A 24,764-nucleotide genomic window follows, 5' to 3' on the forward strand; every position below is an offset into this window, starting at 1 on the left:
CTGGAGTAACTCAATGGGTCAGGCAGCATCTTGGGAGGACATGAATAGGTGATGTTACTGGTCAGGACTCTTCTTCGGCGTAATTGTAGGGGGGAAAGCTGGAAGAGAGATGTGGCAGGACTAAATCAGGTGATAGGGTGGATACAGGAGGGGGGGGGGGGGGGCGTTTGGATTGGCAGATTGCCCCCTCCCCCACGCATCACTTTCAGCCTATATCCTTTCCTCTGGCATCACATTTCATGTCTCTTTTCTCCTTATCTCACAGCCTTTTGGCTTTTCACCTCTGGTTTTTGTCCAGCCGTCTACCAAACCCACGTCACCTCTATCCACCTATCACTTGCCAGACCTGTCCTGCCCCATCTCTCTTCCAGCTTTCCCCCTCTACAGTCTGAAGAAGGATCCCAACCCAAAACATTGCCTATTTATGTCCTCCAGAGATGCTCCCTAGCCTGCTGTGTTACTCCAGCACTTTGTGTCTTTTATTGGAAAACCAGCACCTGCAATTTCCCTGTGTCTTTGTATCCAATTAGCTGGCTCTCCATGGATCCCATGCAATCTAACGTTTCCAGTCAAACCTACCTTGTAAAAAGCCTTGCTTAAGTCCATAGGGATTTCACTGGTGTTCTGTGGTGACTAATAAGGCCGATGTGGGGACTGCAGACACTTCTCAGATGGGGCTAGAGCTAGCTGACTGATGGGTGGGTGTTGAGAGATGGTGTGCTCTGTCTGAATGGACTCGAGGTTGTCAATTCCATCCCACTTTGCTCGTTCTCATTGGCGACCACCATCCCCCACCAGGAAGGCTTCAAGGCCCTCAGGTTCTTCCTTGAACAGAAACCAAATCAGTTTCCCTCTGCTAACACTCTCCTCCATGAAACTTGTCCACACCCTCAACAACTTCTCGTTTGACTCCTCGTACTTTCTTCTGGTTAAAGGTATCGCCATGAGCACTCATATGGGCCCCATCTACGCCTGCCATTTTGTTGGTTATGTCGAACTGTCCTAGTATTAAATGTACACTGGCACCATCCCCCAAATCTTTCTCCACTGCGTAGTGCAAACTTTCTCCTGCATCCGTGCATTCTCAGTGATTTCATCAACTTTACCACTAACTTCCACCCTTTCCCTCAGATTCACCCGGACCATGACACCTCTCTTCCCTTTCTTGATCTCTCTGTTTCCATCACAGGCAACAGACTATCGACTGACGTCTACCACAAACCTACTGACTCCCTCAGTTCCTCCCACCCTGCCTCTTGCAAAGACGCTACCCCTTAATTCTCAACTTCTCCTCTCTGCCGCATCTGGTCCCAAGATGAGGTTTTCCATTCCGGGACATCCAAGATGTCCTCTTTCCCCCCAGCTGCCATAGATTGTGTGGCACGGTGGCGCAGTGGCAGAGTTGCTGCCCTACAGCGAATACACGCTGGAGACCTGGGTTCGATCCTGACTATGGGTGCTTGTCTGTACCGAGTTTGTATGTTGCCCCCCATGACCTGTGTGGGTTTTCTCCAAGATCTTTGGTTTCCTCCCACACTCCAACGACGTACAGGTTTGTCGGTTAAATTGGCTTGGTGTATGTGTAAATTGTCCCTCGTGTCTGTAGGATAGTGTTAATGTGCGGGGATCGCTGGTCGGTGTGGACCCGCTGGGCCTGTTTCCGCGCCGTATCTCTAAACTAAACTAAACTAAACTAAGATGGATCCCTCACCTGCGTGTCCTCTGTGTCCCGTAATTTTGCTCTCGCTAACCCTCCTCCCAGGTAGAACTAGGATACTGACCATTCTCTCCTGGGCCTCCTCCATTGCCCGAGTGAGGCTACATGCAACCTGGAGGAACGGCACCTCATATTCCACTTGCGTGACTTACAACCTAATGGTATGAACATTAAATTTCAATTTTATGTAACTAACCTGCAAACCACCACCTCCCCCCTCCCATTCCTTGTGGTCCACCTGGAAGCACCCATCTCTCCCCTTCTCCCTACCCTCCCACCAATATTCCTTTCCCTGGCTTCACAATTTTCACCTCTTCTATCCTTCTATCACGCCTATTGTTTTTTTCATCTCTTGCCTTTGTCCAACCTTCTGTCTTTCAAAAACCCCGTTCATCTGTATCCACCTATCATCAGACTGAAGAAGGGTCCGGACCCGAAACATCACCAACCCACGTCCTCCAGAGAGGCTGCCTGACTGGCTGAGTTACTCCAGCACTTTGTGTCCACCTATCAATTGCCAGGCTTTGTCCTGCCCCTCCTCTCTTCCAGCTTTCTCCCGCACCCCCCCCCCTCCCACCACAATCAGTTTGAAGAAGGGTCATGACCCACTCTGTCAGTAGACTAATAACATAACTTAAGTCAGTGAAGGCGAGTGTTAAACAAGGTTGTGTCATTGCCCCAAATGCTTTTCAATCTTTCACAGTGAAATTGTGCAGCTCGCCTCCAACAGACTTCCCATGGGATTGGAGTTCACAATCAGTGGGAAACTGTTTAAACCATGGCAACTACACTCCAAGATCACCGACCTCAATAGTTAGCCTGCAGTATGTTGGCAGCCCTTGTATTTCTGTACGCTTGGACACAGAGATCCAAGACTCATCAACAGACATTATCGACTCGTTCAAGGAAACACCTCAAGATCCTTTAACCCCTGCCCTCTGAAACACTCTGTCCTCTGACAGCAAAGGTTCATGGTGTCATCCTGGAAACTCAGACCACCTTCCCAATCTAGGGGTCCATATCTTGGGAAGGCTGACATTGAAGATGATATTCACCACTGACTCCTACACAGCCTTTGGTCAATTGAGGAAAAAGATATTCTCAAACCTGAAACAAAACTCATGGCCTGCCGGGCAGCAGTAATCCCTACTCCCCTGTGTTGATTCAGAGACCTGGAAAACCTACATCGGGTAGATAAATGCATTGGCAAAATGCCACCTCTGCTGTATCCACAAAACCTTCCAAGTTCTCTGGAAGTTCAATCCAACCAATATCAGTGTCCTGTCCCCGACCACCGTCTATTCCCACCGTCTCTCAGGGACCAAGTAATGCTGGTGGAGGTGAGGTGAGCATAAGCGAGAGGCGAGCGGGCGGAGAGCACCTGGCTGAAGCAATGCGTTGTGCGACTTACGTGCAGAGGTTTCCTGGAACTTCTCGCTGGCTTTCTTTCTCCCCCATTTCCACGGTTTGAAGATATTGGTGATGGAAGCCAACTTGCTTCTCCGTTTCAGCGGCACAGACCCTGGCACTGGGGCAGTGCCACCCGGGTTGGGGGCGGTGAGACTTTCCAGACGGTCACCTGCGGCCAGAGAGAAAAGCGGGTGTGAGTCAGGCCTGCAGTTTGGGGCTGGAGAGGGTGTGGAATGGAGGGTGGAGAGAAAAAGAGAATGGCTGAGGGAAGGAAAGGTGAGGGGGTGGAAAGGAAAGGGAGAGGAGGGGGATAACGAGGAAGAGGGAGCTTGTGCTGGCTACCATGTACCCGACAGCCTGCACTCTGCCTTACGTGCCTGAAACTCTCAAACCCTGAATATATGGAATATTGAACAGTGCAGCACAGGAATTGGCCTTTCGGCCCATGATGTTCATGCAGACATTAATGCCGATGTAAACTAACCTCCTCTGCTTGCATGTAATCCATATCCCTCCATTCTCTGCATATCCATTCTAAAAGCCTCCTAAATACCACTATTGTATCTGCTTATACCAGCAGTGCATTCCAGGCATGCACAACTCCGTATTAAAAAAACCTGCCACACAACATCTCCTATAAAAATTTCCCCCTCTAATCTTAAAGCTATGCAACCTAGTACTTTCCACCACGGGCCGAAAGGATTTGATAGGTCTACTCTATCTACAACGCTCATAATTTTGTATACTTCTATTCTATACTTGATTCCTCACATAAGCTTCCATATTCTTCCTGTAATGGGGTGCCCAGAAATGCATATAAAACACCAAATGTGGCAAAGACGATGTTTTGGGTCATATCCTTCTTCAGATGCACTAGTTGCACCATTAACTATCCTTCTGATGGTAACTCACCACCAGTATCATAGAGGCAATGAGGGAGCTGCAACATTGTCCCTTCCTGCAGTGACCTTTCACCCGTTGCTGACTGAGGTTCTACCGACCTCTGGCTTAAAAATGCACAATGGTGCAGCTTTATCTAGCCCACGCAGGAGAGAGGCTCAATAACTCGCCGGCCTTCCGAGACAAAATATTTTACCTCATCTTTGTCTTAAGTGGGTGACCTGTTATATTTGGACAGTACAGTAGCATAGTTGGTATAGCTGCTGCCTCACAGCAACAATGACCTGGGTTTAATCTGTATGGGGTTTGCGCGTTCTCTCTTTGGCTTACTTCCCATTTCCTCCTGTTGTAAATTGTCTCTGGTGTGCAGGTGGGTGGTAGAACCTGAGAGGCGATTTGGCAGCTTGGCGTTAATGAGAATTAGCGGAGAATAAAAACTGGTATTAATGTCAATGGATGTGTGATAGCACATGTTCGATGGGCTGAAGGGGCTGTACTTCATTAACTTTGTCAGAGCCCTTTATGTGGCAACTATTTGCATACCTTGGGTATGCAAGCAAAGAATTTCACTGTGACTTGTCACATGTGACAATAAAGTATTCAATCTAGTTCAGTTTGTTCCTCAGCTCATTCCCCTGCACACTTGTCCAGTTGGCAGCATTACTTTACACACATCTTCTTACTGGAAGGTCAATGAGTTTCAGGTGGACCAAAGGAAGTCTTTCATTGGTGATAATCTTCGAGCAGTACTTAGTGATTGCCTCCTTACATATCCATGAGAACAGCTCATAGATCAGAGACATCTCAGTCATTCCCTTTTCTCCCCTCTCCCGTCAGGCTGAAGAGACAAAACCTGACAGCGTGTATCACCGAATTCAATGACATGTTCTTCTACGCTGTTAGCAGACTCTTGAATAAGCTAAGGACAAACTCCCAATCTATCAATCTACCTCATTGCGGTCCTTGCACTCTTTCTTTTCATCTGCACTTTATAACTGTAACACTATAATCTGCATGGTTTGATTGTATTCACATATGGATATTTTACCTGGATAGGTTTTTCACTACATATCCGTCGGTACACATGACAATAATAAACAAATTCAAATCAATCTTGTTAGACTGCTGCACAGTGAATCCTGACAAGGGGCTGTCCCTCTCAATTTGGAGATGAATAAATCTACTGAGCTCTGGGTGACACCTACCTCAAACATTGCACATCCAGGTGACGGGGAGTCCACCTAGCAGAGGAACTATCCAAGCCTGACACCAATATGTCAGGGGGGGGGAGGGGAGGAGGAGTGGGGGGGGGGGGGGGGGAGGGGAGGAGGAGTGGGGGGGGGGGGGAAGAGGGGGAGGTAAGGAGGGTACTGCACCAATGCAGGTTTGGGCCCAACGGATCCACTTGGTCTAGTTTTCACTCAAAGGCTAATTTGCTCATTCTGTGCATTGTGGAGCAGGGGAACACACATTGTGCTAAAAACAGCAGGCAGCTCATGCAAAGCCCTGTAAAGTTACCAGCATTCCCAGCTGTTGCCAAATTTTCAAAACGGTCCCCAAGTTTATAACTCTGGCAACTTTCACTTCTGATGTTAATGATGTTGCAGAAATGGCTCAGTATTGAAATCAAACGCAATGATAAATGAACCCACAATGAAGAGGATGGACAGATAATCCATTTACCTGATACTCAATGTGACCAAGACATTCCAGAGGCTGCCCTCAGAAGTCTCCATTTTACGACTGCAATATGATAGCATGAAAGTCGTGATTCCAACCATTATATCCACTGAACAGAAAATCCGAGTGCTGAAGCAAGGCCATGTTATCTCACCAACACTCTTCCCAACCAGTCTTATTGTAATAGTGCAGCAATTTTTCAACAATAGTTTCAACAATTTTTAATTTAAATTTTAAAAACATTTTTTTTTTCCGGTCAATACAATACAACAGATTGACCATACAGTTGTGAAAGTTAAATAGTTCAAAAGACATTGTATCAAAAATTAAAACAATATAATCACACATGATATTTTCTGACCGAAAAAAATAAAAGTGTAGGCAGAAGCTTATTATAAAGCTTATTATGCCTACCCAAAATACTTAACAAAATATAATTTTTAAAAAACACAACATCATAGGTCAGAAGCAGATAAACAAAACATAGAAAGAAACACAAATATAGTCAAGAACCATCATTTCTATCATGTCAGTCATTTCTCAGGGCTGATCACATGTTTCAAATATAATATTTGAACATTTTCTTGAATTTACACATATTACTACACTATTTTAATTCATTGTTGCAACTATTCCATAAATTGTCCCCTTTAACAGTCACACATCTATTTTTCACATTTGTTCTTACCCTCATTTTTTCAAATATATAATTACCCCCGAGTGGATATCTGCTCTCCCTCACTGAAAACAGTCAGGAAGTGTTCTTTCTTTTGCTCTAAACATTATTTGTAGAGTTTTAAAGTCTACTAGGTCCATAAATTTTAGGGCATATGATTTCATAAATAATGGGTTGGTTGGGTCATTATAACCAGCCTTATTGACAATTCGTATAGCTCTTTTTTGCAATATAAAGATTGAATTATTGCTAGTTTTGTAGGTGTTTCCCCATACTTCTACACAGTATGTAATATATAGAATAATGAGTGAGCAATATAACGTAAATAGTGAATTTTGATTCAAGATGGCCTTAGTTTTGTGCAGTATTGCAATGGATTTAGACAGTTTTGGTTTGATATGTTTTATGTGGGGTTTCCAACAGAGTTTATAATCTATTATCACTCCCAAGAATTTATTTTCACTCTTTCAATTTCTACATCATTAAACATAAGTGTTACCTCCGAATTTATTTTTCGATTTCCGAACACAATAAATTTTGTTTTACTTAGATTTAATGACAATTTATTAGTATCAAACCACTTCTTTAGGGTTTCCAATTCCCCTTTAACTGTCAAAAGGTTGCTTCATGTTTTACCCTGAACAAAATAAATTTGTGTTATCCGCAAATATAACTAAATGTAACAATTTTGACACCATACAAATATCATTTATATAGAGTATAAAGAGCTTTAGGCCCAGCACCGAGCCTTGCGGAACCCCACAGGTAACCATAAGTTCTGAATCAAAATTATTTACTTGAACATACTGATATCTGTTTTCAAGGTAGCTTCTTAACCATGAGTATGTTACTCCTCTAATACCATATCTTTCTAGCTTATTCATCAGTAAACCATGTTCTATAGTATCAAAGGCTTTTTTGAGATCTATAAATACTCCCACAGTATATTCTTTATTATCAATTGCAGTTGAAATTTTTTTTAGATTTAGATTTAGAGATACAGCACGGAAACAGGCCGTTTGGCCCACCGGGTCCGCGCCGCCCAGCGATCCCCGCACATTAACACTATCCTACACACACTAGGGACAATTTTTACATTTTTTAAAATTAACCCAGCCAATTAACCTACATACCTGTACGTCTTTGGAGTGTGGGAGGAAACCGAAGATCTCGGAGAAAACCCACGCAGGTCACGGGGAGAACGTACAAACTCCGTACAGACGGCGCCCGTAGTCAGGATTGAACCCGAGTCTCCGGCGCTGCATTCGCTGTAAGGCAGCAACTCTACCGCTGCGCCACCGTGCAGCTGTATATTCTCTACTAGTAATATTATTAGTAGTAATATTCTCTACTAGTTCCATTAGCGCTAGTGAGGTAGACCTTTTAGCTCAAAATCCATACTGATGATCACTTAGTATGTTATATTTATCAATAAAGATTTCAAGTCTTTGTACAAATAATTTTTCTAATATTTTTGAGAATTGAGGAAGCAGAGATATCGGCCTGTAATTTGAAAATAAATGTCTGTCTCCATTCTAGTAGACAGGAATAACATTAGCTATTTTCATTTTTTGGGGGAAATGTGCCTGTGGGGAAGGATTGATTACATGTATGTGTCAACGGTTTTACTATCCATTCAATAATATTTTTGACTAGTGTCATATCAATGGAATTGTAATCAGTAGACTTTTTGTTACTGTATTTTTAACAATATCGTTGACTTCATTTCCGTGTACTCCACTGAGGAACATGGAGTGAGCATTTCTATCAGAGCTCTCATGTTCTAGACCTTCCTTGCTACTCGATTTAGTAATCTCATTTGCTAAGGTAGGCCCAACTTTTACAAAGTAGTCAATTAAATTCATCAGCAACCTCTTTTATGTTATTTATAGTTATATTATGATTTTTAACAAAGTAGCTAGGGTAATCTGCTTTCCCAATACCTGTTTTAATTATGTTGTTAATCAGTTTCCATGTTCCCTGAATATTACTTCTATTTTTTTCCAACAATTTGCTATAGTACTCCTTCTTGTTACATCTCACAATGCTTATCAATTTATTTTTATATCTCTTATATTTATTTTCATTTTCTTTTGTTCTACATTTTCGGAATTTCCTGTAGAGTACATTTTTCTTCTTGCATGCATTCTGCAGCCCCCTTGTGATCCATGGTTTATCTACATATTTATGCTTCCCACTGGATTTTTTCAATGGGCAATTTTTTTCAGAGTTCTGTTAATATAGCCAGGAATGCATTGTAGGCTCAGAGTTCTGACAATGTCACAAAGCTCTTCCTTCCCAAGTTAGTTAGAGATGCAGTCACTGCGATGCTACCCTGTGACTCACCCTCATAGCAACCACGATGGGGATGCAGGCAGGAGGTGACTTCTGAATATCAAGAACAGCATGATTCTGGTGCCACCAATGCCTGAGACTGGGAAAGGATGGAGGAGAGGGGTTGGAGTCACAATAGTTAAATGGTGCTTTAGTTGTCACATGCAACTGCACAGTAAAATTACTTTTGCATATTTATACAGGCAAGCGCCTCCATGTTTTTGTGCGTTTTCCAAAGTCCGGTCTGCCCGTGCTCTCCGTGTACTGGAGCAGTTCCCAATGCAGGTAAGCTCCAGGCTCCTGCAGGACCTTCCTTTGTCATCTTCGGACCAATGTCCCTCTCCTCGCCTGGCCATCTTTGTATCCCGGGGGTGCCTCCTGCAGCTGACCTTGAAGGTGCTGGAGGCATTACCCCGGTTCACCTTCCTACCGGTCCGTGGTCCTTGCGTCTTACATCTCCAATGGCTCCCTCCTGGGCATCCACTTTGACAAACAACCTTCCACCAGCACACTCTGCTTCCTTCCATCGAGCCTTATGATCTCACCCAGAATAGCCTACCATGAGGAATCATACCAAAGGCCTTGCTGGTCCATATGCACCATGTCTACCTCCCTGCCTTCATTGACCTTCTTGGTTACTACTTCAGAAAACTCAAACTCAGCACCTCTGCATTCTGCAATTTCTTCTCTGGCTTCCATTGTTCTTGGATATACCTGATTGCGGCCCAGAGATTTATCTACCTTCATATGCTTTAAGACATCTAGTACATCCTCTAATATGATGCAGACTATTCCAAAACATCCACTTGAACATTGTGAAATTCTCTTGTCTTCATGTATTTCTCCATGGTAAAAAGAGGCAAAATATTCATTGAGGATCTCACCTGTTTCCTGCATCAGCAAACATAGATGTCCACTTTGATATTTGAGGAGCCCAATTCCCTCCCAGAGAGAATAGGGTTCTAGCTAGATAGTTAAACCTTCAGCTCAACACAGAGGAAAAAAAATACCTCAACATATCTCTCCCCCAGTGAAGCTCTCTCAGGAGCCCAGGAACTATTGCAAAGCAGGAATCATTGTGCCCAATTTGTGCATAGCAAGATCCAAGATAGCAATGGTGACTCGTCTTCCTCTCATGTATTTTCAGTTATTCCAAAGTTAAATCAAACACTAAAAGTGCATGGATGTAAAAGGTCTGATACCTGCGTGAACAGCAATGGAATTCTTCCTGCTGAAGTGGGACATTTCCAAAGGAACAGATTGTCTGTTGTCTCGTTCCTCTTGTTTGTGGTATCTTGCTGTGTTTCCTTCATTGCACCGTGAAGGCAGGTATCACATTGAAATTCACAACAGCCTCTGGCAGTGCGTGAACATCAGGACTTCAAGCCTGACACCAAGGCTGTGGAAGCAATGAGCACTGCACTGCTGTGTCGTGCTGAGACCCGGACTATCTGCAGCAGGAAGCTCAAGGCACTGGGAAAATACCACTAACGCTGTCTCTGCGTGATTCTCCCAATCCATAGGAAGGATAAGTGAACAGATGTCAGTGACCTCTCCCAGACCAACATTCCTTCATCGATATTGTGAATAATCACATTCAGTCGGCATATTGTTAACGTGTTCAACACCAGACGCCTGAAACAAGCATTCTTTTACTAATTTGCTCTGGGATGAGATTCCCAGGCAGACAGAGAAAAAGACTTGATAACTTGCTCGCCACCTCCTTCTTCTTGCGTTTGAGGCAGCAGAAATTATGTAACGCCCTCCAGGCGCTGTAGCCAGTGCAATGTGCTGTTGTCAAGGGCCATGAGGTCTACCCCTCCACCAGGGGGACGGAGGACAGTGCAGTCTAAAATGACATGCTGCGCTGTTCGCTGGTCTGCTCCACACACGCAGGCTGCTGATGGACGCAACCCCCAACGATGCATGTTGGCATTGAACCGGCCGACCCCTGTACGGAGCCGGTTCAGGGCGACCCACTCTTTGCAGGGCATGTCCGAGCCGGGTGGGGCTGTGATGTTCGGTGTGACAGTGAATTGAGGCGGGCACGATGTCTGTTCCCAGCTGGTTCTCCATGCTCCTAGTATGTTGAAACCGGAGCCACAGAGGGTCGCTGCATGACGGGAGAAAAGGTGACGAGATGACAGGCGTTGAGGTCCCAGTTGCTGTGAATCCTGGGCGAGGTGGTGCAAAGGATGTTTGGCGTCCGATGGGGCTTTGCACACCAGCCTATGAGTGAAGAACTCTCTGCGAAGCTTGGCGGGTGCGATACCTGCGAGGACCGGCAGGAGATCCGTCGGAGTAGGGCGTAGGCAGCCGGTAATGATCCGCATGGTGTCGTTGAGGGTGGCGTCTAGCTTGCTAGTATGAGCGCTGCGGCACCATGCTGGGGCGGCGTACTCAACAGCGCTGTACACGAGTGCAAGAGCACTGGTTCGAAGAGTAGATGTCCTGGCACCCCCATGACGATCCGGCCAAGCAACGCAGGAGGTTGTTCCGTGCCGAGACTTTAGCACGGAGAGCTTCAAGGTGTTGCTTGTAGGTCAGCTGCCGATCTAGTTTCACCCAGAGGTATGTAGGAAATGGGTTGTAGGGTAGGGGTGACCCATTGAGGGTGACGGTTAGCTGGCGTCGCTGGTCTTGACTACAAAACTGTGGTTGGCAAGGATGTTGGCAAGGAACCGCACTAAATGACGGTCAGGGATGGTTCGGAGGAGCTTCAAGATCAAGCCCTGGTGCCACACAGTATCATAAGCGGCGGTGAGGCCCACAGTGTGATGCCCGCCTTGTGATCCTTTTCGAAACTGTCTTCGATGTCATTGGTCAGCTTGACTATTTGGTGGGTGGTGCAGCGTCCACGCTGAAATCCGTCGCTCAGCGGGCCATTGAGGGTCAACGATTGGATCGAGCCAGGCCAGGAGAAGCCGTTTGAGGAGCTTGTATGGGACACAGAGGAGTGAGATGGGCCTTGGGTCGTCCACAGGCTTGTTTGATTTTGGTAGCGCAATGACGGTGGCTTTCCGCCAGATCTTCGGAATGGACTGACCAATGACGCAAGAGGAGTAAAACTCACGGTGCCAGGTCAGGCATTTAGGACCGCAGTGTTTCAGGAATTCTGGGGGGATATTATCAGGACCCTGAGCTTTTCCACATTTCAGTTGAGAGCCACCTCCTTGAAGAAACGCAATGTCTCACTATCTCCTAGCCCATGGCCGTTTGTCAGGAATGGCACTGAGAAACAGAGTCCACGCATCAGGAGAACACAGAAGCCCTGAGCAAATCATCTGTGGCCTGCAAAGTTCCCCAGAGGCTACAATAGATACTGGATGATGTTAAGGTTCATTCACTTCCATCCCCAGTTAAGAAACATGAGTAACAGATAATAGCACTAATATAGCACTGGTCCCTTCAGCCCAGCTTGTCAGTACTGGTCACGATGCACAATATGATTTTCCTGAATGACATGCATAAACAAGGTTTTTCCACTGTATTGATTGATTGGTTAAAGGATATAGCCTGAAAACAGTCCTTTCAATCCATTGGGTCCATGCCAACCATTGTTCTCACTAGTTCTGTGTTATCCTACATTCTCATCCACTCCCTACACTTTTGGGGCAATTTACAAAGACCAATTCATCTACAAAGTTGCACGCCTTTGGTATGTGTGAGGTAACCAGAGCACCCATAGAAAACCCATGTGGTCACAGTGAGAACATGCCAACTCACCACTGACAGCTCCCAGAGTCAGCCCCCTCGTGTCTCGTGCTGTGAGAAAGCAGCTCGAGCAGCTTCACCACAGTGACACCTGATATCTTGGTACACATGATAATAATAATAATAAAGTAATATTAATCTAAGCTAATCCTATTTGCTTGTATTTGATCCGCATCCTTCTTAACCTTTCTTCTCCACACACCTGTCCAAATATATTTTCAATGTTGTAACTTTACCTGCTTCTACTGTTTCCTCTGGCATTCCACATACCTACCATTGGCCCTCAGGTCCCTTTTAATGTTTTTCCCTTTCATCTAAGCCCCCTAGTTTTAGACCTCCCTACCTTGGGGAAAACACTGTGACTATTTACTTTGCCTCTGCCTCATGATTTTATGAACTTCCATAGATCAAATTAGAGAGGCAGTGTTATAGCCGTTAATCAGAAATGACCGAGCATACAAATGTGGGATTAAAATCTGGGATAGATATCTGAGCAGTGGAGGGAAAATGAAAGCCCGGAATTGTTCAGGTGTTTTGCCACAGTGTATCAGATAGATGGCTGGGATGGGCTCAGTATTCAGTGTCATTACAACTATGCCCAAACTAGCCTCAGAGGAATGCTCAAACACCCTGGTGAACATGACATTGAAGATGTAACATTGACCACTGGACAGCACAGCACAGCACAGGAACAGACAAAATGAACACTACTGCCCACAATGTCTGTGCTGAAAATGATGCCAAGATAAACTGAACTCCTTTGCTTGCATGTGATCCATATTCCTCTACATCAACATATCTATCTAAAAGCCTCCTAAACACCACTTCATTTCTGCTTCCACCACCACTCCTGACAGCACATTCCAGGCACCCACCACCCTCTGTGTAAAAGAACTTGTCCCACACATCTCTTTTAAACTTTGTCCTTCTTGTCTTTAAACTATGCCACAGCTTTTGATATTCCCACCCTGGGAAAAGGTCGATTGAGTATTTTTAAGGCAGAGATTAACAGATTATTGATTAGTAAAAGTCCTGTCCCAATTAGGCGTTTTTTTAAAGTGACTGCCGGCGACTGTCATAGTCGTAGCAGGTCGCCGAAAACCGGCGACTGGACCCCCCCACGACAATGTCTACAACAAGCTACAACAACTACCACCTAGTCGATTTCAAGCTACCGAAAACTGGCGACCCAATCGTTGCAAGTAGATTAAGAAAATAACTGCAGATGCTGGTACAAATCGAAGGTATTTATTCACAAAGTGCTGGAGTAACTCAGCAGGTCGGGCAGCATCTCGGGAGAGAAGGAATGGGTGACGTTTCGGGTCAAGACCCTTCTTCAGACTGATGTCAGGGGGGGCGGGACAAAGGAAGGATGTAGGTGGAGACAGGAAGATAGAGGGAGATCTGGGAAGGAGGAGGGGAAGAGAGGGACAGACGAACTATCTAAAGTTGTAACTATCTAACGTTGCAAGTAGAACGTCCACCTACGACCACAGAGGCGACAATCTACGACAACCGAAGTCAACCTACGTCCACCCGTGACAAGCTACGACAAGTTATGACCCTGAAGACTGAAGCCAACTGAAGACAATTCACGTTTCGCCCACTTTCCCTATAAAAGGGGGTGTACAGTAGGGTTTCCAATCATTCTGCATCATGACTATTTGAAAGTGATGCCCTGAGAAACTACTCTGAAATACAATAACTTCATACATCGATTTTCCGTCAAAATGTCAAGAATTTCCTTTATTGATATTCAACCATTTTTTTAAAAAAGGTTGATAAGAACATACAACAGTGCATACAAAAATATAGTAATAAACTTCAATAAACTTCAAACTTTAAACAGAATACAAGTGCAAAAACAAACAAGACCTAACATCATTTATGGACACATTACACTGATGGATGATCAGATCAAGTCCACACTTGGAATTCACCAAAGTCAGCACAGGCGACAACCTACGTCACCTGGCGACAACCTACGATAGTGCCCACGTCAAGAGACGTCAAGCTACGCTCATTGGCGTCCAACAGTCGCCGAAAATGTTTAAGCCTTTGCAAAATCCAGCTGTGACCAGAAAAACGCTACGACTCTTTGGAGACTACTCACAACCATGCACGCGACACACTGGCGACCGTGTGGCCTGTAGTCGCCTAAAAAATCACCGAACTGGGACAGGGGCTTAAGGGTGACATAAGGATTATGGTGAGAATGGTGGAGTAGACTCAATAGGCTGGATGGCCTAACTCTGCTCTTATGACCTATGTACTTACCGTCTACCCTGCCTGCACCTCTCATAATTTTATATATTTCCACCATGTCTCTCCCCAACCTCTGGCGTTCCAGAGAAAACAATCAGTTTGTCCAACCTCTCCTTGTAGCTCATAAGACCCGACCCTGGCAGCATTACCCTGATTGGCCAAACATGAGGCAGGATGGTGATGCCAGTCTAACTATTGCACATCAATACAAGATGGCCCATAATGTGCTGTTTGATGAGGCACCCAACAAATCATCAGTAGACCAATCAAGTATTAATCCATACACCTGACTGAAGGACAAGCGTACCACAGTCACTGATAGAGCAGGTGTCCATAGCCCAGCACCTCTCCAATCACTACAAACTCTCCATTGCACTCATTCTGCCTCTTGTATGACCCCCAACACCCTTCCCCCCAACGCAATTCTCTGTGGATGGTGATAAATACCATCATGTTTCCCTATCTCCCTGATGATGGCCAGGAACAGTCCCCAAACCTCTTCCCCCTCCCAAATAACTGTTTTTCCAAGCCACAAAAATCCAAAGTTGCGCTTCAGATTCTGACAAGCTTTGGTTAAAACCTCCTCTTTGTGGAACTTGCATTGTTTGCCTTGCATTCCCAGGTTTCATTCACTCCACTGTGGTGCTCTTGCCATTGTCTGGGGATTACTGGATCTTTATTTCGCACATACTTAATTCAGATTTAAACTGTGTAAATTGGAGGGAAACCCACAGGGAGTGGTCACATTTTGCTCAAAGTTTAACACTGAGCTGGAGGAGGCACCAGTGAATTGCAAATCACCACAATTACAGCTGCTGACTCACACCTTCAGCAACCCGGGTTCAAACCTGACCTCAAGTGCTGTCCATGTGTTCTCCTTATGACCGGATGCTCCAGTCTCCTTCCACATCCCAAAACTGTAAGGGTTGGTAGGGTAAATGGCCACTCTAAATTGCCTCTAGTATGGAGGGGAGAGTTGAAGAAAATGTAGGGAGGATGAAAACAATAGGATTGGTGTAACATCAGTGTAAATGCATGTGGATGGCATAGAAACATAGAAAATAGGTGCAGGAGGAGGCCATTTGGACCTTCAAGCCAGCACCGCCATTCATTGTGATCATGGCTGATCATCCACAATCAGTAACCTGTGCCTGCCTTCTCCCCATATCACTTGATTCCACTAGCTTCTGGAGCTCTATCTAACTCTTTTTAAAATTATTCATCCAAAGGCCTCCACTGCCTTTTGTGGCAGAGAATTCAACAAATTCACAACTCTGGGTGAAAAAGTTACTTCAAACCTCAGTTTTAGCGATGTTTGGGCCACTTTGAGAAAAATGTGACCACTCCCTGTGGATTTCCCTCCCATTTACACAATTTAGATCTGAATTAAGTATGTGTGAAATAAAGATCCAGTAATCCCCAGACATGGCTGACAAGGATTTGAAGGCTGAAGGGCCTGTTTCTATGTTTTACCTCTTTATGAATCATTGGCTAATTTGTCTTGCTCTGTTATACCTTTATGCAAACAGCAATTTTAATTGTGTAGTGATTTTTCATGAATTTGGTTCATTTGGATATTAATGGTCCTTTTACCTGACCAGATGTTAGGGTTGCCAACTATCCCGTATTAGCCAGGACATTCTGTATTTTGGGCTAAATTGTTTTGTCCCCTACTGAACTGCCCTTGTCCCATATTTGGCCCAAACGGCGCTGTAGGCCTGGATACTGTAGGCCCTGACGCTGTAGGCCCGGACCGCTGCAATCCCTGACAGTGCAGGCCCGGGTGCCGCCTAATGAAGGTTGCGTAGCAACTCGCCCCCCAGCCCCGTCAGCCGCCATTGGTGGAGCAGGAGCACGTGGCCGCTGGGTAGGTGAGGTCACGTGGGGCGCAAGGCGGCCACGTCACCTTGTCCCATATTTGGGAGTGAAGAAGTTGGCAACCATATCAGGAGTTGATGCAGCTGGTAATTGGTGCCCAAGAAAACAATATGGCCATTCTTGATAACTGCTCATCAGCATCCACCCAAGAATTCGAAGGGAGAGTCTTACTTTCTCAAGTTCAGAAATGTTGGGACTTGTTGTTTGGAGGGTTTTAAAGTCAGGTGTAGTTTAGTTGGTAACAGTCTCACCTTTCAGCCTAAAGACCAATAAAATGAAGCTCAGAATTCCAGCCTGACACTGAGACGGTGCCACACTGCCTGAGTATTCAGGGAAAACTGCATTGTGGGAGCACCACATTGTGGGAGAGGGAGTACGAAGGGAGCACCGCATTAAGGGAGGGGCAATATGGAGGGAGTGCTACACTGCGTGAGAGCCTGTACTTAAGGAGTGCCGCACTCTGAGAAGGGCAGTACTGAGAGAGTGGCACACAGAGAGGGGCAGTACTGAGGGGGTACTGCATTGTGGGAGAGGCAGCTCTGAGGGAGTGCTACACTACTGAGGCACTGCTGCGCTGTGGGAGAGGCAGTAAGGCAGTACTGAGGGAGAGCTGCATTGCGGGGCGGGCGGTACTGAGGGGTTTCCGCACGGAGGGAGGGGCAGCTCTGATGAAATGCTGCACTGTGGAAGAGGCAGTACGGCAGTACTGAGGGGGGGGGGGGGGGAGTGGCACTAAGGGAGGACCACACAGTTAGAGCAGTGGTACTGAGAGGGTGCTGCACTGCCAGGGCTCAGTCTTTGGGATGAGACCAATAAAACAAACCTTAGAAATCCAGCCTGACACTGAGAGGGGGCGGGAGGGGGCACACTGCAAGAGAAGAAGTACTGAGAGAAAACCGCACTGTGGGAGGGGCAGCATTGAGGGAGCACCACATTGTGAGAGCATCAAAGATACTAGAGGAGCAAGATGAACCACTCTGTCAAAATCGCCAATACTGAAGTGTAGTACACAAAGGAGCGGAACGTCTGCCATTTTAGTAAGCAAAACCCGCCTTTCGCTATGCCTCTTGTAGTGTAATCAGTGTTTTGGGGGAACAGTATGTGTGATGATACCATAAAAATGCAGAATATATCTCATCTATCAATTCACAGATTTTTGTAATTAAAAAAAAAAAATGTTTCTGCAAGTTTCTGTCTACTAAAATGGCGCCATGACATTCTACGGTTTTTAGGGGCGAGTGGTCTATCTTGCTCTGCTCTATTATCTTTGGGCAGCATTGAGGGAACACCACATTGTGGGAGGGGCAGAAGTGAGGGAGTGCTTCACTGCAGGAGGAGCAGTAGTGAAGGAGAGCTGCATTGCGGGGCGGGCAGTATTGAGCAAGTGCCACTTCGTGGGAGGGGCGGCATTAAGGGAGGACCACATATTCAAAGCTGTGGTACTGAGAGAGTGCTCCACTGCCTGGGGTCAGTCTTTGTGATGAGACATTAACCTGAGTCCCAGCTATTCTCAGTTTGATGTAATCGTTTGCATGCCTGCATTAGGGCCATTTCCTTTGGGATCCAAGACTGTATTTTAATCTTTCCACTATCATCGCTAAAATTAATTGTTGGATAACTATTATATTGGTGCATATGGACACTCGCTGTGCATAGTTTAGTTTATTGTTACGTGTACCGAGGTACAGTGAGAAGCCTTTTGTTGCATGCTATTCAGTCAGCAGAAAGACGATACATGATTACAATCGCGTTGACCACAGTGTACTGACACAAAATAAAGGGAATAACATTCAGTGAAGAAATGCTGCTGTTGGAGTAGAGGTTTAAAAGAGTGAAGTGATAATGAATGATTGCAGATCTGCTTCTGAGACCAGCACGCAGTGAATTGCCAACTCCATTTCCTACACTGCAATAGTAAATTGAACTGAATGCTCCTGTGTTTGCTGTGAAGTGGCTGGAGTTGTGGCGGTGTGGTGAAAAGCAAGCTTCGCAAACCCTACCCATCACGTTACATCATGTATGAAGAGGTGGCGGCACGGTGGCACTGCGTTAGAGTTGCTGCCTTACAGCGCCAGAGACCCGGGTTCGATCCTGGCTACAGGTGCTGTCTGTACGGAGTTTGTATGTTCTCCCCGTGACCGCGTGGGTTTTCTCTGGGATCTTTAGTTTCCTCCCACAATCCAAAGATGTAGACTAGCAGGCTTGAGTAACTCAGCAGGTCAGGCAGCATCTCAGGAGAGAAGGAATGGGTGACGTTTTGGGTCGAGACCCTTTTTCAGTCTGAAGAAGGGTCTCGACCTGAAACGTCACCCATTCCTTCTCTCCTGAGATGCTGCCTGACCTGCTGAGTTACTCCAGCATTTTGTGAATAAATACCTTCGATTTGTACCAGCATCTGCAGTTATTTTCTTAGACTAGTAGGCTTGGTATAAATGTAAATTGTCCCTAGTATGTTTAGGATGGTGTTAATGTGGGGGGATCGGTGGTCGGTGCAGACTCGGTGGGCCGAAGGACTTGTTTCCGCGCTGTATCTCTAAAACTAAAACTTAAAGGTCGATTGTTACCGAGCAAATGAAATGTTTGCCTTTAATGTAAATGCCTTGGATTTAGAAAGATAGGGAAATCCTGCTACAGGGTGCTGGTGAGACTACGCCTAAAGTACTGAATACAGTCTCAATTTCATTATTTTAAAAGGGGTCTAATTTCACATGGAAGCTTCACTGGGTATAATGGGGTTATTTTAATGAAGGAAGATTAAGCCTATATACACTGGAGCATAAAAGGCCAGGTGACCTCAGTGAAACATTAAATGCTGAGGGCTCAGTTAAAGAGATGCTGTGAGAACATTTTCCCCCACCAAGATGTTATCAACCTCATTAGACAAGAGTTGAAGGATTTATTTTCTCATAAGTCATAAATCTTTGGAATTCTCTCTCCCAGGGAGCTGTGGAGTCAGAGAACACATCCAAGGATGAGTAGATCCACGAATGAGACAGAAGATACGGAAGGCATCAGGAACAGTTAGGAGGGTGGAGCAGAGGACAAGACCAGACCCACTGCTACCCCACTGAATGATGGAATAAACTGGAGGGACCGAATGGCCTTCTCCTAAGGTGGCACGGTAGCGCAGCGGTAGAGTTGCTGCCTTACAGTGCCAGAGACCCAAGTTCGATCCCGACTATGGGTGCTGTCTGTATGGTGTTTTGTATGTTCTCCCTGTAAAAACATGGCTTTTCTCCAGGTGCTCCGGTTTCCTCCCACACTCCAAATAGACATACAGGTTTGTAGGTTGATTGGCCTCTGTAAATTGCAAATTATCCCAAGTGCCTCAGATAGTACTAGTGTACGGGGTGATCGCTGGTTGCTGCGGACTCGGTTGGCCGAAGGCCCTGTTTCCACACTGTATCTCTAAAGTCCAGCTCCTTGTGGTCCGCCCAGGGGCATGGATTTGATGCACATTATGGCTGGCCTCAATGTGACAGTGGAGGGAGATTAAATAAAACGCCATTCTTCTGTATCTAACCTGAAGAATGATTGAAAAATACAATGGAAACTATACACACTGTAATTAGGAGCAAGACATTAGTCCCAGTTACTCCAGCATTTTGTGACCCATTCCTTCCTTCTCTCCCGAGATGCTGCCTGACCTGCTGAGTTACTCCAGCATTTTGTGAATAAATTAGTCCCATTGAGCCTGTTCCATTAAATAGGAACATTTCCACCTATCCCCTGTAACCTTTAACCCACACCCCCGATGTATCAACAAACAATTTATTTCTACCTTCATAAAATTAAAAGGCTCTGCTTCCACTGCCCTTTGAGGAAGAGTTCCAAACACCCCGATCCTCTGTGAGAGAAATATAAAATCATCTCATCTGCCTTGATTTGATTACCTCACCTTCACGAATCTCACCCGCCTTCTCCATTTATGCTCTATTAATTACCCCCCCAGCATCTTAAATCTTTCAATTAACCCACTCTAGATTTTCTATCCTGTCAAGACCTCTCCGACCTCTTACCATAATGGATTCACACAGTGCAGAAACAGGCACACACCATTCACACTCTTCCTTTCTCATTTTAATCTCCTCACATTCCAGCCAGATCTCACCCCTTGCATACACAAGAGGGGCAATTTACAATGGACAATAAAACTACTAACCCAACATCTTGGGGATGTGGGAGGAAACTAGAGCCCCTGGGGGAAACCCACACAGTTACAGGAGGAACGTGCAAACTCCACACAGACAGCAATGGAGATCGGGATCAAACTCGGGTCCCTGGTGCTATGAGGTAGCGGCTTTAATCGGTGGGCCGCTGTGCTGCCCCAATGTTTACAAACTTAATTATAAAGCCTCGTGTTTTTCATTTCCAATTCCACCAGTAAATTAATTGCGATGGTAACATTTTGGAGCACTGAGCTCGCTGCAGAATCAGTGAACAAAACCTATAAAATATATATTGTTAATGACACAACGTGCTGGAGTAATTCAGCGGGTCAGGCAGCATCTCTGGAGAACATGGATAGGTGGCGATTCGGGTCGGGACCCTTCTTCAGACTCAATAAATATTTAACTTGCCTTAGTTAGTCACCATACATTTTTAAGTAACGATCTTGCTGTAAAGTAAATACAAGCAAGGAAACATTAACTTAACGAACAGATATTTGGAATAAGTTACCAGCAAATTTAGAAGGATGAGAGGGGATCTTATCAAAACATATAAGATTATTAAGGGGTTGGACACGTTAGAGGCAGGAAACATGTTCCCAATGTTGGGAGAGTCCAGAACCAGGGGCATACCTGTATTAAGAATAAGGGGTAGGCCATTTAGAACGGAGATGAGGAAAAACTTTTTCAGTCAGAGTTGTAAATCTGTGGAATTCACTGCCTCAGAAGGCAGTGGAGGCCAATTCTCTGAATGCATTCAAGAGAGAGCTAGATAGAGCTCTGAAGGATAGCGGAGTCAGGGGGTATGGGGAGAAGGCAGGAACGGGGTACTGATTGAGAATCATCAGCCATGATCACATTGAATGGTGGTGCTGGCTCGAAGGGCCGAATGGCCTACTCCTGCACCTATTGTCTATTGTCTATAAATACTGGCACGAAAACTGTGTAAATGTGGGTGTACAAAGGTAGTTTTGGTTCATGGGCAAGGAGGGAGTGGGCGGCATCAACGTGCCCCAATGTTGTTCCACCAGACCCTCTTCCCCAGAAACTAGGGCCATGGGGAGGGGCCAAATACTAATATCAGCATGCCGGAGAGAGGTATCGTGGACTAAACTCCACTGTCTACAGTAGAGAGCAGTGCTACAAGGAGGACAGGCCGCAAAGCAAAGATAATGAGCTGAACGTTAAAGATAAACAGAACCAACATGTGCTTTTGAAATCAGAGAGGTCCAAAGTATTCAGGTAAGAATGTGAAAAATCCAGTGAAACTAACAAGTTTATTCCCTCTTTTTTCCTACCAAGCGAGACTGCCTCCTGTAATAATTTACTACACAGGGTGGTTTGTTTGGAGATCAGCTCCCTGGAATATTTGGTCTGCTAATCAGCGCCGTTTCAATGCAACCAACTGGGTTTACTTAGCAACAATTATACGTGACCCTTGCAGTCACCCCGCTTTGCAAGATAACAGAGAACAAACATCCCCAGCTCCCAAGTCCTGGCCCAGTGAGAGAAAATGGCTGTCCTCTCCAACGCCCAGGACCAGCAGACAGACAATAAAGGGTTCTGCCAGAAGGATAGGCCCAGAGGACTTCTCAAAAGCACCGGACCTGGGGAAAAGGTGCGGCAATCTCAACAGTGATCGCCCTTGTAATTTAGGAAATTCATTTTAATCAGCAGATAATCGACTGGAAGTGACAATAATCAGATGTTGAATTTGATTTAACACTGTGCTTACTCCTGGTTCAGCAATGGCTCAATTTTTATGTCCTCATTCTTGTGTAAAAAATGCTCCATGATCTCGGCAGCTTTCGTAAACCCATTAACCTTCCGAGATTACTGCATTCCTGCAACCCCGGTTTAGCTGAATCATTCCACTGGTATTGGCCGTGCCTTCAGCTGCCTTGGCACCGAACTCTGGAATAGCATACCTGTATTCTTCAAAAAGTCATAGAATCATACAGCGCAGAAACAGGCTCTTTGGTCCATGCAGACCAAGACTGCCCATCTGAGTTAGTCCCATTTGTCTGGCCTCATATCCCTCTCAACCTTTCCAATCCGTGTCCCTGTCCGTGTCTTTTAACCGCTGTTATACTATCTGCCTCAACTAGCCCATATCCACCATCCCGAGCAAAACAATTGCACCACTGCTCTCACCCTTCCCTTCCTCCTTACAGGCTTCCTCTTTGACGCATACACCTGGTTACCACTCATCTCCACCCGTAACCCAGCATTTGTTTGATACCCCTCATGTGCAGCACCTGTGAACCTTGTTACATTGTCAGTGCCCTTTAGGTGGCAACTATTTGCATACCTTGGGTATGCAAGCAAAGAATTTCATTGTGACTTGTCACATGTGACAATAAAGTATTCAATTCAATTCAATTCAATTAAACCACATCGAACATAGAGCACATTGTTGTTCTGCGATGGGCAGGCAAGCAGCTGGATAGATAAGTCGAGGTAGACTGAAGAAGGGCCTCGACCCGAAACGTCACCCATTCCTCCTCTCCAGAGATGCTGCCGGTTCCGTTGAGTTACTCCAGCATTTTGTGTCTCTCTTCAGCTGGATAGATGAAGCAGATAATCAGAGAGGCTATCCATGGCAAAGACCAACAGCGTGCAGGACCATGAAAAGTTCCAATATAGAACTCATTCCGATTTCCATGCTCACTGACAAAGCACTATCCAACCTCACCCCAACTTCCAACATTATATTTGCATGGGGAGAGGGGGGAAGGAAGTGGATGCTGAATATGACATTGAAGGTGACCTCAAATGGACAGAGAAATGGCCTTCACCCAATTTGATCATCAGTTTTCCAGTTTGTGACCCACTACACTATTTCCTCAACTGGTCATTGGCTCAAATTAGTCAGGCTTAAATATCCAAAGAGTAGGACAGAAAACTGATGAAATCTGGGTGTGCAGCTGGCTTTGGGTTAACCATGCTGAAGACTCCTGGCTACAGCCAAACCCCACAGGAGCAATCGTATCCCAAACTCCCTACCAGGGGTCTGGTGGGATTAGGGCCAATACTTGGAAATGTCTCAGTTTTCCTTCATTGTCACAGGGACAAAATCCTGGAACTCCCTTCCCAACAGCACTGCGGGAACACCTTCAGCAGACGGTTCAAGAAGGGATTCATCATTACCTTCTGAAAGGCATTTAGGGATGGGTTATAAATGCTGTCCTTGCAAGAGATGCCCACATTCTAAAACCAAAATAACAAGCTCACACCCTCCTGATTTGATCACCAGACTATAAAACCAGTCCCACGAGCTTCCCACGTGGGTTATATTGAAATTCCTCTCTATAATAATAAAAGAACCATAAATGTATAACACACCCTTGGCTTAATTCAATGGGTTATGATAGACGAGGTTATTCTTTGGGGATGTACAACAGTGTAGAAATGTGTGATGCATCGGTAAAGTTGCTGCCTTACAGCGAATGCAGGGCCAGAGACCCGGGTTCAATCCTGACTACGGGTGCTGTCTGTACAGAGTTTGTATGTTCTCCCCGTGGCCTGCGTGGGCTTTCTCCGAGATCTTCGGTTTCCTCCCACATTCCAAAGACGTACAGGTTTGTAGGTTAATTGGCTTGGTAAATATAAAAATTGTCCCTAGTGGGTGTAGGATAGTGTTAATGTGCGAGGATCGCTGGGCGGCGCGGACCTGGTGGGCCGAAGGGCCTGTTTCCACGCTGTATCTCTAAACTAAACTAAGAATGGTTTCTCTGGGCACATTAGTGAAATGGCCTTCACATTCACCAGTCAGACCTCTACTGTAAGGCTCGTGAAGCCCCCCCTTTAATTCTACATGAAGTTATATTCAAGGCATTCTGCAGTGACATGTATAATCCTGGCCAGAATAGAGATGACTGGGCGAACTGTTTGTCAATCATGTCTGGGGAGTGTGCAAGTAGGAATTGCAGATGCTTGTTTCCACCAAAGATAGACACAAAATGCTGGACTGTCCCGCTGAGTTACTCCAGCATTTTGTGTCTATGCCTGGGGAGTGCCT

General features: G+C 45.6%; 1 protein-coding gene across 3 annotated transcripts in view; it reads right to left on the minus strand.

The window, feature by feature from the left end:
* Positions 1-24,764, minus strand: part of phactr2 (phosphatase and actin regulator 2) — a 114,349-nt gene that overhangs the window by 56,114 nt on the left and 33,471 nt on the right. For all 3 annotated transcript variants that reach the window (XM_078405485.1, XM_078405484.1, XM_078405486.1), the window contains exon 2: positions 3,129-3,296. In XM_078405485.1, coding sequence (XP_078261611.1) covers positions 3,129-3,296 — 168 coding nt within the window. The remainder of the gene's footprint in view (positions 1-3,128; positions 3,297-24,764) is intronic.

Source organism: Rhinoraja longicauda, chromosome 9, assembly GCF_053455715.1.
Source record: "Rhinoraja longicauda isolate Sanriku21f chromosome 9, sRhiLon1.1, whole genome shotgun sequence".
Classification (NCBI taxonomy): domain Eukaryota; kingdom Metazoa; phylum Chordata; class Chondrichthyes; order Rajiformes; family Arhynchobatidae; genus Rhinoraja; species Rhinoraja longicauda.